This window comes from Neofelis nebulosa, chromosome 11 (genome assembly GCF_028018385.1).
Source record: "Neofelis nebulosa isolate mNeoNeb1 chromosome 11, mNeoNeb1.pri, whole genome shotgun sequence".
NCBI classification, from domain to species: Eukaryota; Metazoa; Chordata; class Mammalia; order Carnivora; family Felidae; genus Neofelis; species Neofelis nebulosa.
Genome location: NC_080792.1, coordinates 48,821,961 through 48,841,017, shown reverse-complemented (window position 1 = coordinate 48,841,017; position 19,057 = coordinate 48,821,961). Strand labels below are relative to the sequence as shown.

At 46.1% G+C, this 19,057-nt stretch overlaps 1 protein-coding gene across 4 annotated transcripts in view; it reads left to right on the top strand.

Annotated features, from left to right (window-relative positions):
- The window catches only part of CABLES1 (Cdk5 and Abl enzyme substrate 1), a 128,754-nt gene that overhangs the window by 48,379 nt on the left and 61,318 nt on the right, over positions 1-19,057 (top strand). For 3 of the 4 annotated variants that reach the window (XM_058692520.1, XM_058692519.1, XM_058692518.1), the window contains exon 2: positions 14,342-14,413. Coding sequence is in view for 2 of the 4 variants with exons in the window: in XM_058692519.1 (XP_058548502.1) it covers positions 14,342-14,413 (72 nt within the window). In the remaining 2 variants the exon portion in view is untranslated. Of the gene's footprint in view, positions 1-14,341; positions 14,414-15,216; positions 15,454-19,057 lie in introns of those variants that run through there. The other variant, XM_058692521.1, reaches the window with a different exon arrangement.

Below are 19,057 nucleotides of genomic sequence, written 5' to 3'. Positions count from 1 at the left end.
AACAAACAACACTTTGATGTGTACATCAGGGAGGTTGCCTGTTTGGCCTGCAGGGAGAAAGAGGGGGGTGGGCAGTCAGCAGGTGGTGGGTGAAGCAGGTCAGCCTGGGCCCACCTTCCCTTCCCACCCGCTGCCTGTTGCTGTGGGCCGGACACAAACCAAAAGGAGCAGTTCAACCCCCATTTAAAAAGGAAAGGGACCAGCCCTGTAGTGAGGTGGGTGAGGTAGTCTGCACCCTGGCTCTCCTACCGTCTGGCTCTGGCCTGGGCGGTCCATCAAGCTCTCTATCTCCGTAGCCCTGGTTGAGAGAAATTGAACCAGATCAATAGTTTTCAACATTGTGTTCCCTAGAGCTTCAAGGATCTCAGCAAGAGCCCTAGCAGCTCCATAAGCAGTTGATTTATTTTCCCCCAATCATATTTTTCTACCTAGATAGCTTACATATCTTAACATTTATATATCATATGTAAGTATTTTAACAGCGTGATTAAGTTGCAATTCACACCACCATCCATTTAAAGTTCGGTGGGTTTAGCATATTCACTACGTTGTGCAACTATCACCCTTGTGTAATTAAAAAAAATTTTTAATGTTTGTTTATTTTTGACAGAGCATGAGCAGGGGAGGGGCAGAGAGAGAGGGAGACACAGAATCTGAAGCAGGCTCCAGGCTCTGAGCTGTCAGCACAGAGCCCGACGCGGAACTTGAACCCACAAACTGTGAGATCATTAACTGAGCCAAAGTCGGACACTTCGCTGACTGAGCCACCCAGGTGCCCACCATTGTATAATTTTAGAACATTTTCATCACCCCCAAAAAGAAACCCTGTGGCCATTAGCAGCCACTCCCAATTCCCCCTACTTCCCACACCCAGCCTAGACAACCACTAATGTACTGTCTGTACAGATTTGCCTGTTCTGGGCAGTTCATATAATTGGAATCCCACAATACGTGGTCTCTTGTGTCTTCTTTCACTTAGCATCATGTTTTCAAGGTCCATCCATTTTGTAGCATGTGTCAGTACTTCATTCCTTTCTATTTTTTTTATTTAAAAAAATTTTTAAGTTTATTTTAGAGGGAGAGAGAGAGAGCTGGGGAGAGGGGCAATGGGGGGGGGGGAGAGAGAGAGAGAGAGAGAGAGAGGGGGAGAGAGAGAGAGAGAGAGAGAGAGAGAGAGAGAGAGAGAGAATCTTAAGCAGGCTCCACCCTGAGCATGGAGACAAACATGGGGCTCGATCCCATGACCCTGGAATCACAACCTGAGCCGAAACCAGGAGTCAGATGCTCAACTGACCGAGCCACCCAGGTGCTCCAGTTCTTCATTCCTTTTTATGGCTGCGTAATATTGCATCTTACTCATCCGTTGTTGGACGTTTGGGTAGTTTTCACATCTTGGCTGTTGTAAATCATGCTGCTTTGAACATTCACGTGCAAGTTTTTTGCATGGGTATGCTTTCGTTTCTCTTGGATTACATCTAGGAATGGAATTGCCACTTACATGGGGTAATTCTGTGTTTAACATTTTGAGGTATAATTTACGTTGTATAATATATACATACACAATAAAAGATGTACAAACAGTGCATGTATATATATAGTTGTATATAATATATATTTAATATATGCATAATGTATAATATAAGTAGTTGTATATAAAATGTTTTTAAAAATTGCAGTAAGAGCACCTGGGTGGCTCGCTTGGTTAAGTGTCTGATTTTGGCTCAGGTCATGATCTCACAGTTCGTGGGTTTGAGCCCTGTATCAGACTCTGTGCTGACAGCTCAGAGCCTGGAGCCTGCTTCGGATTCCATGTCTTCCTCTCTCTCTGCCCCTTCCCCGCTCGTGCTCTCTCTCTCTCTCAAAAATAATAAAACATTAAAAAAATTGCAGTAAAACATAAATAGTGTTCTACAACCCTATCACACGGGTGACCATCTGTACATTAATTATGCATTAATTGCTGCTGCCAGAGTAAGTTGATTTTTTTTGTAACTAAGCTTCACCTGCCACATCTTTTTAATTGAATTGGGTCCTGAGATTTTTTAGAAATGGTTACCATAGGCACATACTTATCTGTGTCAATTGAGATTATCTCTGTACTGTACAACCAAGGCCAAAGAAGCAAATTAGATGCTAAGATTGATCTTAAGAGTAGAAATGTCATCCATAATTCCTGGTTTCATATTGTTTGTACATCAAAATAGCTCTAATAGTGGTTGAGTTATAAGTACATTTTATATGGTCAATTTATAAAATTTATAATTTGTTTTATATTTTGGGATTTGACATAGATCAGTTTGAAAAAAATGTGCTGCTCAAAGGTTTGAACCTCAGTGATCTGACAAACTCTGAGGTCTCAGCTTTGGTTTTGGACCTCATTCCCATTATGGCTTTGGCTTCTGTTGGCTTGCCAAGGGTCTCGGGAAAGTCCCCCAGAGTGATGTTAATCTGACTCCCAGGAGCAGTTAAGATCCATCGTCACCTCGCGTGGGCCACCTGTAGCTGCAAACAGTTGCCCCTGATGTACTTAAGCATTTATTGAGTACTTACTATGACAAAGTAACGTAGTTATTAAAGGGGTTTCAAAGAAGGGAAGACCTAGTTATGTGTCTTCAGGGTACTGGCAGTCTGGAGATACAGGGTGTAAAATAAGAATGAAATCATTCTACAAGTGTCTAGATAGGAGTATTTCCTAATACGGTAAAGATACCAAATGTAGGAATTCCGAAACAGTCAGGGGCAGCTTCACAGAGCAGGTGGTTCCGCACCTGTAGGATTGGGAAGGATGAAGAGCAGGTGAAGCACATTCTGAGTTTTCTGTTGAACTAAGATTTGGTCACCCTTGAGGCATTCCTTGCCCCATAAACCTGTTATGAGGCCAATTCGGAAGTCCCCGGTTCCTCTCAGCTTCCATAAAGGGAGTTAACGTCGTGGTGAAGGAGGAGCAGGCATTTTTAAAAAGCCTTCCAGAAAGGAATGAGATCACTTGGGCCCCTTGTTAGGAAAAAGGACGTAATTGCTTTGGGGCCGGGTGGACAAGGAAGCATCAATCTTTGTTTCCATAAACTGCTATTGAGCGTGGGCCGAGGTTAATCTGAAAAACTAGAAAATAAAGATTGATGAAACCCCATCAATCCTGAATTTGCTATAAATAATTGCATGCTGTTTCTGAGCTGTCAAAATCCATTTCTACTGAAGGCCCTTTGGAACAGGGAAAGGTCAAGCTGGAAACCAAGGGAGAAACTCAGGGGAGCGATTATGCTGGAAGGCAGCCTCCTAAAGGTCTTCTTAAATACTGATGTGGAAGTAACCAGCCTGCCTGACTTCCTGCTGATTCTAATTAAGTTAGCTCCCGTTGACCTCTCACCTTTCCGGAACTGGGGCGCCTGGGAGAAGAGTGCACCTGTCGGCAGAGTTGGGCTTTCTCCCGGAGTGTGTGCACCCCAGCCTTTGTGCGGCAGACCCCACAGAGCTGGGCGTAGAGAGCCCTTATTTTGCTTTTGAATGGAAAATATGTATGTATCTGGCTTAGAAAGTCTTTCGCCTGCATAGGCATTCTTGCAAAGGGACCAGTAAGTCCTCCTAGTGATTGGGAAAGAAAGGTGCGGTCACCCATGCCCAGGCCATTGTCAGCGTGGAGTATTTAAGAGAAGGCCCCGTCCTGAGTGCAGAGAAGAGGGTCTGGGATGAAACACGCTTCCTGAAGAGGCTTGAGATGAGTGGAGGCCACGCGTCCATCAGACGCGATTCGGTGCTCGTGGGCCTTCAGAAGGCTCAGGAAACGGTTACAGTCAGCCTCTTTCTGAGGAAACAACCCCAGCCTCTGCATCTGCACCCTCCTCTCCCATCCGAAGCCCTGCAGTGTACCTGCACCTTGTCTGTTCTTCTGGTGTCAGAAGGAAATGCTGCACGAGTGTGCTTGCACACACACTTATGTGGTGCCAACCCCAGCCCCACCCATTTGGTCCAGCTCCTCCTGGAACCAACCCTGTCCATCTTATCAGGGGCCTGTTTCCTGGCTCCTTTTATAGGTTCTTCCCTGACTTTGCTTCAGAGGATCCCTCTATATCTTGTGCTTACTTACCTGGTGGCCCATCCTGTTCAGCCCTGGTAAGGCATGTGTCTGAGAAATCCACTCTGAGTTTACCTTTTGACTCTCCCACAATAGTCTGGTTGTGTCTTCCCAGTTAAATCTCGGTTCTCCTTTGAGCTCACTCATGCCCTCCCTTGTCTCCCCCGTACTCTGTACCTAGTCTGTGCTGGCCTTAAACTCTGGACCGGGTGCTGGATTCCCAGTCACCCTTCCCACCTGGCTCAGGGAATCCCTTCTGCAGAGAACACCTGGATTTGAGGGCTTGAATTCTGAAGGCTATCCAGAACATATGTGAGTTGGCACTGTGCTTCTTGCACTGGTTATATTAGATTGACAGAGCTCTTTTCTTCCAGGCTGAAGCCAACCCTTTTATTTTTGAGTCGTTTCCCATTGCTCGTGTCTCTTTCCCACCCTCAACCTGTCGGGGCTTGGTCCCCTCTTGTCTCCCCACCACCCCCTCATTGGTATCCAGCATGTTTCGTAGCAAGGACAGCATCACTTATCTCTCAGCCACACAAACCCCAAACCTCTCTGGATCCTAATTTTTTTTTTTCTTTTCAACCTATAAGTCTGCTTTTGGTTTTTGCTTTTGCACATTTGGCCGCCTTGTTCCCTCCAGCTGCAGGGCAAGGCCCCTCCCTTCCCTCCAGGATGGGGCTGGGCCCAGATTAGGATGCAGCACTGTCACTGAGCCTGTGGCCCTGGCCGGCCCTTTTATTTCCTGATACCTGGAGGATGTCCCAGGAGATTGGACCAGTGCCTTCGGTAGCCAGTGTGCTGTGTCAGACTGCTGTCTTCTGACCTCCCTGTCTACTGTCTTTGTCAGGGCAGTTTGAACTTGTCCCCAGAGGGAATCATCGTGGATCTTCATACTGGGGAATGACATGATGGAAAGGGTGTTTTGTAAGATTAGGGTGGTGGTGGGCAGGGTGGACCCAGGCCTCTGAGGAGTGAATACCTGGCCGGTTACTAAATCCTGCCAACAGGTCTGTCTCCGAACAGCCCTAAATACCAAGATGACCTCACACCTTGGTTTTCCAGGATTTGTTGAGTTTGATGAGAGCTTTGAAGCGAAAGTAAACTCAGGCAAGCCCAGTGCCTTTGTATTCTCTGGAAACATTTAAAGTTGCTTTCTTGACCTGCGTATAAAAACGTAGAAACAGATCTTATTTGAACAAGCTGATTGCAACACTTAGTGGATGGATTTTAAAATCTGATTTTTGCCTGATTCATCAGCTCCAAGCTTTAAAACATAGCCACTTTGAAAGTCTGTTTCCATTCTTCCTTTTCTTAAGATAATCTGTTTTCCTTCTTTTGCAAGGAAGACTTTCATGATCTGCCGGGGGGAGGGGGGTTGCATGTTTCTGTCTGTATCCCAGGTATGGGGTATGGATTTGGCTTTAGGCACACAAGCTGTTATGGGCAAAGGAGGTTTTTCCTTGCACAGGCAAGCCAACTGTGTGCCTTTTGCTCACAGGCATTGCAAGGACTGACTGGCCCAGTAGGGTGTTGGTGGATCACCCCAGCCTGGTGTCCGGGCCCAGCTAGTCTGCCACCGTGATGGCAGATTTCGTGGCTCTCCTCTGGGATTTCCTCCACAGTCTGACAGGCAGCCGTTGCCAGGTGAGCACGTAAGGGCCATGCTGAGTCCATCACCACCTTTGCTGCTGGACAATGCTTTAGATCCATGGAAAGCAGAATTAAGCATGGCTCTAAGAAACATGTCTTTGTGCTAAAGCTAAGGCCAATTTTGCTCTAAGACTATGGATGTAGCTTCTTTTAAGAGGTGACAGCTGGGGCGCCTGGGTGGCTCAGTCAGTTAAGTGTCCGACTTCGGCTCAGGTCACGATCTCGTGGTTCGTGAGTTTGAGCCCCGCGTCGGGCTCTGGGCTGATGGCTCAGAGCCTGGAGCCTGCTTCTGATTCTGTGTCTCCCTCTCTCTCTGCCCTTCCCCCGTTCATGCTCTGTCTCTCTCTGTCCCAAAAATAAGTAAACGTTAAAAAAAAAAAAAAAAAAAAAGAGGTGACAGCTGACTTTTCTTTCTTCATCTGTGAACACATGTATTGGTGGAGAAGAAGTTTGCTTCTTCACTGAGCACACTCTAATTTGACTTCTGCTAAAGGAGCATCTGGAATCTTGACTTTGACATTTGCCAAATCATGAACGAAATTATCATAACTTAGTTGCTGAATCTAGAGAGTAAGCTCATGATGTCGTGGTGTTAACAACTCAGAGCTATGTTAGAGAAATGAAGGGAGTGCATGTTAGAGGTGCACTTGGCTTTCAGAGAGCCTACTGTGTGAAAGCCAGCATTTTCACAAAAGATATCAATGAAAGTGTAATTCTTGGATATATGGAGGTTCTTCTCCCTAGGGTTCCTTTAAGTAGTAGGCTCCCATAGTAAATAAGTTTACCAATTATAGATTTAGACTCTGCTTTCCAAGAACACCTTTTCTGCATGAGCTGAGTGCTATTTTTAGAACAAAAGAATATGTCTGTGATGTGGAGATACAAGAAAACAGGGTCGGATTTCAGGACATTTTACAGAGATTTTGTATCTGCTAAAAAGGTCAGCTAGTTTCTAGGCTAGTGGGCTCCCTGTCTTTTCTTGCTGGGCCCTAATTGGGCCCCTTGGAAGCTTTGAACTCTAAGTCTGAAAAGGAGACTAGGAGATGAAGGCTCCCATAGTCTCTTGGTTGAAGTGGGACTTCATATCCAGCCCTGTCTCCTTGCCCGCAGCCGGGTACCACCAGCTTTACCTGGGGAAGGGGGTCTGTATCCTGATAGTCTTCAGAGTTTTCTGAGACCCCAGAAATGTCTCAGACCACTGCTCCCACACCCACAGGTTGACATTGTGAACCTGTGGACATCGGGATCAGGCCTCGAGGTGAGGTTGGAGCCCTGCTTCTTGCTTCCGCTGGTGGTCCTTGATCCCCCTCCTCCCATCTCTGCTGACCGCCTTTCTTGCTTGCTGGTCCATAGCCAGAGAACAGGGTACCCAGCCCTGGGGATGGCTGCCCAGCCTGGGAGAGAATCCTGGATTCCCTATTGGCTCCCATTCTTCTATCCTGCTCAGATGCTGCAAGTGTCCCCAGTGATGGAGACAGATTGCAGCTTTATCCCAAGGCGGAGTGCTGTTCCCACTGCCCTTGCTTTTCCTTTCCACCCCTTGCTTTTCCTTTCCATGGTTTCAATCATTGACAAATCTTTATATTTACATTTATAATTAGATGTGGAACTAGCAAAGAGCCTGAGAGGATATACACCAGACTCTTGGGTTTTTTTGTTTTTGTTTTTTTAATGCTTGTTTATTTTTGAGAGAGAGAGAGAGAGTGAGTGGGGGAGAGGCAGAGAGAGAGGGAGGCACAGAATGCGAATCAGGCTTCAGGCTCTGACCTGTCAGCACAGAGCCCGACGCGGGGCTTGAACTCACGAACTGTGAGATCAAGACCTGAGCCAAAGTCGGATGCTTAACTGACTGAGCCACCAGGCGCCCCCACATACACCAGACTTATAAAGAGTGTCCTCTGGCCCTTGGGGTTTGCTTTTCATTTCTTAGTTTCTACTTCATACATTTCCTGATTTGATTTTTTTTTTTTTTTTTTACAGTGAGATATATTACTTTTATAGTCACAAAAGCAGTACAAATTCCACTTGGGAAAACGAATGTTTAATAAGCTCAAACAGAAGAAACTCATTTTAAACATCACGTCTTGTACCTGCCAACTGCCCAGCTGTCCCTTCTCCCTTCCCACTGTCCCACTAGATGAGCGTCTGCTGTCTCCCTCTACTTCCTGTTGCAGTGAGGCATTGGGAAGCTGCCTGAGGGTGACTTCTGGCTTCTGTTGACCAGCCTGGGAATTCATATATTGAATAGGAAGAGCCTACCAATAGCTGTGCATAGAAAAGCATTGAGTGGAAGGTCAGGTGCTTTCTGGGAAAAGTCCATAAGAACCCACCTGCCTGTTGATGGAGTTCATCGTTGCGTTCAGCCAGCCTGAACTGAGTACCTGCTGTTTGCTGAACATGCTCCATCCCTAGGCCACAAAAGTGGTCCCTTCCCTAAGCCAGCCCATTGTCTAGTGTGGTTCAGTTTTGTCTGAGGGAGAGAGATAGAGACATAGGTACCAAAGCAAATAAATTACAAGTGTGCACATGTCTTGTAACCATGTTAATAGGTTATTTTTATGGTTGTTGTGTTTTTCCTTTTTTGGGTCATAATAACTGTCTGAATGGATTTGAGGTAGCCATGACCTCAGCTTGCCCATTAGCTGTGTAGCAAGTATCCGTGATGCCCTCACTTCTTCACACGTGTGAAGACATAACTGTGCCTGCCAGTGGCCCATCTTATAGCCAGGAAGGGGGCTCCTTACATGGGGGAAAACTGGAGCCACAGAGGAAATTGCCTTTTTGTTAGGATAGCATTGGTTGGCCCAGATGGCGTATGTCCCTTCTTGCTCTCAAAGCTCATGTTTTGATCTCAGATTTTTAATGGGCCCCTGGGTTCTGGTGGGCAGTCAAGGGAGAGAGCATTGATCCAGCCTTACTCCTCATTTGACACTGAGCCTAAGGCCAGGGGCCACTTTCCTTGTCAAATGCTGGTCCTGTCAGTGTCACATGCTGTCCCCTGTGGTGCCCTCTGCCTGATGTTGGCTTTTGGGCCAAGCTGCTTCTTCAGGTCACCCCATAGGGGGATTGGCCTTGATCATCTGGCCCAGGATGACCCTGCCTGGCCTCACTGATCAGCAGGGACAGCAGCGAGCCCAGAGTCCAGCTCTGGTGAGGTTCTTTGGGCAGTTGCCCCCCTGCCCACATCAGCGCTCTCTCTCTCTCTGAGACACTCTGCTTACTGTGCTAAGAAGAGATGCCCTTTTTCCAGAAGCTCTGATGAAGATGCCCTGGGCACAGCTCCCACCTTGCCCCTTACTCTCCTGGGGTCCCCAGAATCACTGCTGACTGGGCCGGCAATAGGTATGGCCAAGCCCTTGAGGATGGCCAGGCAGCTGGGCCCACTTACCCCACCCATCAGTTTGTGTGGGTAGTCATTGCTCTTGCCCTGAAAGTGGAGCTGCTGACATTTTGGTGCCTAAAAGACACTTTTAGAATCCTGGCCCTGGGTCTTCCCTTGTCCAGTCCCCTGTTAGCCCAGTCACTTGTTTTTCTGTGTGATTTTTTTCTCTTCTCCCAGTGACCTTTCCTTAAGTTTTCAGTGTAAGTGGATTTATTATAACCAGCCCTGGGTCCCAGGAGCTCACAGTGACTTCCTCTGCGGTGAACCATCAGCCCTAATGATAAAGTGCATTAATTTGGTCCAGGTAGGTGTATCCAGATAGGCAGTCTTGTCATGAATTAGCATTTCCTTATCTAGACAGAGTCCAGCGTTCAAAAGATACTGGGGACTTTAGGGAGGCTGGCATGTACAGTTGTTGAATGTGAGCCACGTTGGCCTCAAAAGTGTTAAGGGACAGTGTGGAAGGCCCCAAATCATAACCGTCAGACTGGGCAGGGAACCTTGAGTTCTGACGACTCGCCCTGAGGACCAGTCATGGACTCTTCCCATTCGATCATGTCCACACGTAATGCTTGGGCTCTTACTTAATGTCTACTTGCTTAAGAAGGCCAAGTGTTCTTTTTCGGTCATTAAAACCTGCGAAGACCCCTGCTTGTTAACTGTGCCTGATGAGGAGGAGTTTGCATGGTAATGGACTTAGTTTATGAGGCAGATTGCAGGGTGAAAAGTGCCTGGTGAAGCTTGGCCACCTTCCCTAAGCTTTCTCTTCCATTTCAGGCTTTCTGAGATAGAAAGCAAAGGGGGAGGTTATTACATACCTTGAAAGGATCTAACAAGGGGCAGAGATGAGCACTGCTGGGTTAACACCACAGGACATGCCCTCGTGGCAGTGAACAAAGGCTTATTTTATGTGGGAAGGGCAGGCACTGCATTTTTGTTTTCATGGTGCCTTTGACCATAATGTTCTTTGCAGACTGTGTGTCCATCTCAAAGAATACAGTTGACCCTAGGGGCGCCTGGTGGCTCAGTCGGTTGAGTGTCAACTCTTGATTTCTGCTCAGGTCATGATCGCAGGGTCATGGGATTGAGCCCTATGTTCCATGCTCAGCGCAGAGCCTGCTTAAGATTCTCATATATTCTCTCTCTCTCTCCCCCCCCTTTCTCTTTCTTGCTCTTTCTCTCTTTCTCTGCCCCCCTCTCCTTCTACTCCCTCCTCCCCTGGCCTTCTGCCCTTGTCCTTATCTGTTCTCTCTCTAAAAAAACAAAAAACAAAAAAAAAACAAAAAAAAAACCAAACAGTTGACCCTAAACAACATGGGGGTTTAGGGGCACTACCCCTCCTTCCCCCACCCCTGTGTGCAGTGGAAGATTTGCATGTTATTTTTTACTCCCCCCAAACCACTAATAGCCTATTGGTGACTGAAGCCTTACTGATAACAAATAGTCGACTAACACATATTTTGAATGCTATATGCATTATATACTGTATTCTAATAAAGGAAGCTAGAGAAAAGAAAATATTACAACCATAAGGAAGAGAAAATACACTTACAGTACCGTTTGGTATTTTTCAAAGAAAATTCACATGTAAGTGGACCTGCACAGTCAGTCCTGTGGTGTTCAAGGGTAAAGTGCAGATTGTTTGGTCCCATTCATGAAGAAGAGAGTCACATCCACTGAACTTAGAGGAACAAGTGCGTATCTGGGTTTGGGGATTTTTTTTTCCCCTTTAAGGAATCCAGACCTTAAATTCCTGTGTGTGTGAGTGAGTGTGTGTGTGTGTGTGTGTGTGTGTGTGTGTGTGTGTGTGTGAGTGAGAGAGAGAGAGAGAGAGAGAGAGAGAGAGAGAGAGAGGGAGAGAAAGAAACTATACCTGTTCAGCTCATGAAGAGAGTATCAAATGTATTGACTTTTAAAAAACAAATCCTGGGCACCTGGCTGGCTCAGTCAGTAGAGCATGCGACTCTTGATCTTGGGATTGTGAATTCAAGCTCCATGTTGGGCATACAGATTACTTTTTAAAAATCCTCATAAATGTATGGAAAGATATATTTGAATTTGGTTATTTTTCAAATAAGCACCTTTCTTTTCTGGTATAGGAAGAGCTGCAGGCAGCTTTTTGATAGGGAAATTATCAGATTGTGTGCTTTTGTGAACGGACCTATCTTTCCAGGGTGAACACCCTGGTCTCAATGTTGGATGAGAGCCTGTGGGGTCCCCGTTGCCCGCAAGGGCCTCGTGTGTTCACCATGGGATTCACTTGGCATTTGCAGCTGGAGTGCTGGCCATGCTGTTCTTGGAGAGCATGGGAGGCAGCCCCAAATGCTGGAGGAGATTGAGGTGTTATTAATGAAATTCCTTGGAAGTTGTTCCATGGATTCCCCCTTGAATATGAGCTCCTTGAGGACAGGAGTCCAGCCTGGGTCTGCTCTGTGTTCCCCACAGGTCAGGCTCATAGTTTGTGTGGGTCAGCACAGGGTGTGTTGAGAAAATGCACAAGCCTGGCCTTTGCTGGGGCCTTGGGTTGTATCTTTGCTCCCCAAGGAGCCAACCCCAGAACTTCTCAGTGGACCTCTGTTAGGATAATTGTAGGAGGGGAGGAGGCTTTGAGGTTGCTCTGTCACCCACCCTGGTTGTAGATTGTGCAGAACATGAAAATGTCTATTTAGTGGCCGTCTGAAAATGCTGTTCCACAAAAGAAGGCTCAGAGTGTAACAGAATTTGTTGAGATTTCCAGGATCTGAAACCTATGCTTTATTTCTGCCTGTGGATATAAATTAGGTCTAATGACAATTTAGGAGTGCATACTTAAGTTAATATTTGACTTTTGATTTAAAAAGTCAGAACATTATCCAGAGATCAACAGACTAAACATTTCAGTGACTCCCTTCTAGCTGTGGAGGAGAATACTGGTGTTAAGTGAGAAGGTTGGGGGTGCTGATTTCATAGATGACCAATGCATCAGCAAAGGTGCCACGTAGTTATGCTTAGAGGGTATAGGTAGGTGTTGAAGGAGCATGTGCTGCGCGTGGGCTCAGGCACAAGGCATTTTGAGTGCCCTGGCTACTGACTGGGGTTGGAGGAGGGGCCAGAGCTAGGACAGCCAGCCTAATCCTAGCCAGTTGGGCTGGGGTGAGGGAATGGTGGGGGAGGTGCCAGGTCAGAGTGCAGCCTCAGTGGGGGGCACTGGAGTGTCATGAAAAACCCAGTAGCGGGGTGCCTGGGTGGTTCTTTTGGTTGAGTGTCCAACTTTGGCTCAGGTCATGATCTCAGGGTTCACGAGTTCAAGCCCCGTGTCAGGCTCTGTGCTGTCAGCTCGGAGTCTAGAGCCTGTTTCGGTTTCTGTGTCTCCCTGTCTCTCTGTCTCTCCCCCACTCGCACTGTCTCTTTCTCCAAAAAAAAAAAAAAAAAAGTAGCTACTGATCATTTTTTGTCCTGTGCCAGGGACTCTCTGTTTCTTAGTTATTCTCCTTTTCCTATTTCGTAGATGAGGAAACTGAGGCTCAAAGATTAAGGACTTTTCTAAATATCCAAAGCCCCTGAACTCCAGGACTGAAATCTGAGTTTGTCTGACTCCGAGTGCATGGTCCTTGTGGAAGTCCACCTGCCTCTGGATGGGGAATGCGGGGGGCCCAATCCCCAAGAACTGTGATGTGGGGGGGGGGGGGTATGACTGACTGGGCATCTGCCCTATACCAGCCTGGGACTCTGCACCAAACAGATTTAGTACCCAGAAGTGCTGTGCTGCAACTGAGGGTCCAGATATGTCAAAACCACAGCTGCAAGGTGTTGTCACAGGGGCCCTGGGATAGCTGAGTCCCTGCAGTTATAGGGCTGCGCACAACAGTCCCCCTTACTAATGAATTGGCCACTTATAAACTATAAAATCAGTTCCCATCCCCCTCAGCACCTGTGGACCCTCTCAGGTTAAGACCATTGTCTCCTCACAACCATTGCCTCAGATCTGGCCTGACTGTTAGAAATCTGGGAATATGATGGAAATGGAAATTTACTGTAAGTCAATTGCAGAGTGACACTGCAGATCTTGCAAAAGGTCCAGTGTGTCAGGAAGACACTGAAGGTAGCGTTATAGAACTCTTGGTGCTCCCACACGGACAAATGAAGGTCTGAGAGAATGCCCGTTTACTGTTGAAGAGCAAAGACTGTTCTAGATGACTGCTTTAGAAAGGATTTGATACCGAAAGATTAAGAAAGGTTCTTCAAAAATTGATGAAGCCCTTGAATAGTTGGCAAAAATGACCTTTCTGATTATCTTATTAAAAGTAAAACATAAAGCGAAAGGTAGTTGTTCAGAAAAAGTACACACAAGACAGAAGTTAAAACATGTTTCATTTCTTGTTCTTTAGGACAAATTAGAACATGGTTATAACTGCATGTTCTTAACCTAATTTTATCAAATGTATTATAAAATAGGCTTATCCTTCTCATTTTAGTCCCTTTTTTTCAAAGTAAAGACCCAATCGGATTTTTTCTATCCACCCTCCTCAGCCAAACCATTTATTATGAAATGATGGTCTTTGTTCAAATGGATTGATTGTAAAGTTACCAGCCACCATGCAACCCTGGTCCCTATACCAGATATTCTGTTAACTAGGACCTGTTCTTATTTTAATCTGGCAAAAGAAACTAGATTAAGGAGGTTTTAGCAGATGGTTTGCAATTCTTTAGCAGCCCGGAAGAGTCCATATTTTGCCTAATCGTGCCTTGATATCTATTCTTACTGGTGTGTGAGAAACTCTCCCAAAGGAGTAATGTCTTCCAGAGATCACAACTTTTTTTTTTTTTCATCACATCCTAATGATTTTCAGATTTTATTTAACATGATTTTAAAATTTAGTATTTATCAGTTAACCTGGTTCAGACAACTGATATTTGAATACTTAACAGTATTATCTAATGCTTTAGAAAAACTGCACACAGTATCCAAGTTATATACTGTAAGAGGCACCTTGTCTTTTTTGAGGGAATCATAGCATAAAAGGACCACCTTCCCTGATCACCACAAAGCGGCCCTATTAACCAGGGAGAATGCTCAGGACTCAGCAAGGCAAGATGAGCTTGGCATTCAGGGTGCAGGCTGGGAACATGGCAGCCTCTTTAAGATAGCTCGTGTCCAGTCTTTTTTTTTATTTTTTAGAACAGTTTCAGATTTACAGAAATGTGTGATCCATTTTACAATGCAGTTTTAACTCCTAGGTTTTTCCCTCTCTCTGCAGACGTCGCCTCATTTCCCAGAGATCATCCTTGGAAACCCTGGAAGATATTGAGGAGAATGCCCCTCTACGGAGGTAAGTTTTTACTGTTGCATGTAAATGGCCTGCATTACAATACAGCAAAGTTTGATTTTTTTTTTTTTTTTTTTTTGTCCTTGGTCTACAGAATTAAAATTTTTAAATAATGGCCTCATCTCCAGACTCATAGTTTGGAAATCCCAACCCTGAGGACCATTGGGGCACTATTAAATCTCAGTTATGTATTGGAAAAGCGCAGTTTGCATGTGGATTTGGGTGCTGTTTGCTTTTCAATTTGAAAGCTGCTTCTTGATGAAGACGAGCCCATTATTGTCTCAGCTTTCTTAGGTTCAGTGACACAGTAATCACAGTCCTGGACTTCATTAGCAAGTGCCATCAGTAGTTGCTGGGGAAACTCAATTCGGATTGCCCTGGGGGCTTCTTTGGGGCTGAAAGTGATTTTTCCATTGGGATTAGAAAGGTGCTTGCGAGGCATCTGTGTTTGGGTGACGGCAGTTGCTGAGCTGTGCCAGGCCTCTGGCAGCTTTCCTTCCTCTAATCCTGCACCTTACCACCAACCCCCTTCTGTGCCTTGGTCCCCCTGGCCCTCCGTCAGTGAAGGAGACCGTATTCACACAGGACTTCTCCTTTAGTCTTTGCAGCAGGGGAGCGAGGTTGGCCTGCTCCCGAAGGAGGTGAGGCAGCCTAGAACACGGTGGCTTCACAGGGCATGCGCCAAGGTTTCACGGGGCATGCGTGGCTGATGGCGCAGAGGGAGGCCCGCGGGAGAACGTGCGTTCCCATTGGCTCGCACCAGCTTCCGGAATCCTTGTCTGTATACCTTGTCCTTTAGGCCCTGGCTACGGCTGGGGAGTGCGGGCATTTGGGAAGGTGCAGGCATAGGTCTCACCCTGGAGCCATTCCCTTTCCCGCCGGAGGTTTCACTCCCGGGTTAGTCCTGTCCACAGACCTCCTGGATGGAATGTGGAGCATAGACAGGTGGGGGGATCTGATCGAAAGTATTGGGTGACTGAGTCTCGCCGGTGATGTCATCCCAAAGAGAAAGTCCGGGCCACTTTCGAAGTCTTTCTGAAAACGTACGTAACCTCTGGGATCATCGTAGGGTGAGCGTGTGGCTGTGGGATTAATGTGGCTTGGGTGCAAGTGTTCTTCTATCCCTTACTATTAAATGTTGAGAGAAGCTCTTTCCTGAAGTAGCCATACAAAAAGCTGCATGAAAAGTCCACTTAAGGAGCTGGCTCTGGTCCAGAGTAATCCTCGAGAGTGGAGGAGAGAGGTTCTCAGGTGGCACTGAGCGGCTTTGGCATTTGGGCAGGTAAGGTCATTCCTGCCACAAACGGGAAATCAATGAGTAGCACTAAAAAGCTCCTGGTATTTCTAGAGGCTGTGAGAAGCCTCGGTTAAAGCAGTGTGATAGATGTGAGTCAAGGAAAACCAGGTAAAAAAAATGTTACTGCATCCTTGGGGATTCCAGGTGGTTACAGCAGGGGTGGGGGAGGGCGAGGAGGAACTACGTGCTGTGTTTCTGGTCACGTGTCACGTTTCTGGTCACATGCCGCTTGGTCACCTCTGTACCCTCCTCTCAGAATCTCTCAGGCTGATCCTCTGCCCTCTACCCCTCAGCCCTACCATACCACGTTTGAGCATACTGAAAAGGGCTTATCTGCCTTAACTATAACTTTATCCAATGCTTACTTATAGAATACTATACTTAAATTCCAAAAAGTCTCATGTAAATATAAAATTTAAAAAACAAGTCTGAAACCAAAGGAATTTGGGCAGTTTGAGAAGGCTTTATTTTCCCTATTAGACTTTTCTGAACTTAAAAAAAAGTTCTAATATTTACTTAGAAATTATGAACACTGGGTGATGTATGGAATTGTTGAGTCAGTATATTGTACACCTGAAACTAACACTGTTAATTATACTAGAATTAAAAATAATAACTACCTTAGAAATGTACTTATTCCTAGGAAGTAAAATTGACATGGTATAGAAGGGATGTTGGTTTGGGAGTCAGGGGGCCTGAATTCTTGGTCTGATCCTTCTACTAGCTGGTTACGGCCTTGGACATTTTATTTAGCTTCTCTGGGGCCTCAGTTTTCCCATCTGTAAAATGGGAGGGGAAGTCGATCTCTAAGGTCCTCTCCAGCTCCCAATTTTGTGAAATGAATGTACCAGTAATGACACTGAACTGTTTTGGGAACTGTGGGGGTGGAAGGCTATTAGCCCAACTTGCTTTTAAACTCAGCACATTGAACAAATGGCTGCAAGGCATCTATTAAAAACCTTTTGCATAATTAAGTGTATCCTGTAATCAGTGCTAACAAGAAAGAGCTAATCTTTCATTAAATTAGTTTTTAATTTAATTCTATCCTAATTTAATTTTGCATCACTTAAAATGTATGTTTTTAAATGGGTACTGAAATTAATTCGTTCTTTGCTTAACCTGCCACAAGCTGAGTGCTTAGTCTTCCAGTTTCCTTGGCAATTGTTGCTAATGCCACAGTTCTCTTTTAAAGCATTTCTTAGATTCTCTGGTGGTTGAGTTGAATGCTTTAAAAAAAAAATGCATGACAACAAACAACTTGCTGAAGGAGAGGCTGGATTAATAGCATATTCCCTTATAATCATGTGCTGATGTGTTATCTTTTTCAAAGGCTTGCTTGTCTCTGGCACATCAGTTTGCTAGTAAGTTAGGGTCCTGCACCTACCTAGAATGAATTAAGCATTCACAGAGTGTTTAGACTGAGGAGTTTTCCGCCTGCCTGGTGGTTACCTTGTATCCTAGTATTAAGGACTTGGGACATTGCTACGAGGTGCCCAGAAAAACCTCAGTTCAGTGGTGGCAAATTTGGCAGCTGTCTCCATCTGCTGCTATTTTCCAGCCTGTCTCAGTTGGCTACTGCACCATAAAGTGTTAACTGATGCCTCCTCCCTTCCCTGTGAGTGGCAAAACCACCTGTGGCCCTTTTGCCGCCTTCCAGTTCTAGCAGAAGATGGGGGGGGGGGGGGGTGTAGCTTGTGCTCCAACCTGAAGGATAACAAACAGCTCTTCTTTTTGCAGGCATGGGAAGCAGAGAGAAGCTCAGGTCTTCTGTCCTCTGGGCTGGGCTGGGTACCAGCTTCCTGCTGCTGGGGGCAGGAGTACCTATCCACTACCCCCACAGTCTAGCTCTTGGCTCACTGCCCTCCATCTGGGTGGCTCAGGAGGCTCTCCTTTTTGGGAGGAAGCAGGGTAAGGGTGTGAGGACACTCCTGGATACTTAGGCCCTATCCAGAAACCAAAGGAAGCATAACCTTCTGCTTTCAGAGATTCTCCTCTCTCCAGCGGCTGTCTCTAGAATCTTCTGCAGTGTGTGTGAGAGACAATTGGGGACCTTGGGTGGGCTGCAGCCTCAAAGAGTCATTTTGGAGATAGACCTGAGGCAGTTTAGGGTCCTGGGTCTGCCTCCGGGAAGCTGCCCAAAGAAGGCAGAGTGAGGTTCCATGCCCTTGAACCTCAGTAAGACTAAATCTAACTTTGGAACCCTGGATTAGGAAGGGGTTGATGGGTGCCGTCTATTCAAACCCTGCCTGGAGGCCACAGGAAGCATCTACTAAATACAGGTCTTTAAAAGAATATGTCTTAAATCAAGAATTCAGGACCCTTAGTCACAGCTGCAATTTTAAGAATATAGGAAGCAAATAATAACAAAATATGCATCCTTTGTAGCTAATGGTTGGTTAATCACAACACTGAAATTTGTGTATGAATATTTACATGTGTATACACACGTGTGAATGTGAATGCTTGTATTTGAATGTGTCAGTGCTTGTATTTGAATGTGTCACTTGACAGTTTGTGACTCTCTCCTATGTATTATTAACATTTCATCCTCACAACAACGCCAGGAAGGATCTGAAATCTTACTAGTGATAGGTCAGGGTGTCGGAATTGGTGGTGAGTTTGGGGCTGAAGGAAGGGAAGACTGGTTTCTGAAGTGTCTTGCAGGGCCACACAGGCTCTGAGCATGGTCCACGGACCCTGCCTTGATGTAGTGGACATGACTTGAAGGGAGGCTTTCCTTCCTGTAGACCAAAGGACTGGGAAACCCTGTTTTCCTGATGAAAGCTACCAGATATCTGATCTGATGTCTCTGCTTTAGCCTGTACTGCATCCACTTCAGTATGATTTTTTTTTCCTTCAAATTAAATGGAAAAAAAAATCATTCTCAGCACTCTCAGGGAATGGCTTCTAGGAAGACTGGCCCTTACTAGAGGCTGGCTAAGGGGGCTTGGAGGGATGTACACCTGAGGTCTGGACTGGGGACAACACCCAGTTTCCTTGAGCTGGGCCCTTAAAGTGGGTATGCAAGTCTGCTAGTTTGCCCGCTCCCCAGTCCTGTACCCTAGCCCGTCCCCACATCCCACCTGCGCTCAACTGTACATCCTTGTTGGGTTATCTTGTTAGTCTTACCTGAAGCCTCAAAGTTCAGAACTGACTAAACTTAGCTGGTGGCCCCAGCCCAGACCTCAGTGTGGCTTTGGGAAGCCAGGCACTGCTACTCCAAAACTCATTCTTGAAGCATAAGGTCCCAGGTACCCAGACCCCATGGCAGGAGCCAGCCCTTAGGACCCATGGTCAGAAAGGCTTGAGTAAGACAAAAATTTTGGTAGCAAAAACCCAAATAGAAATGT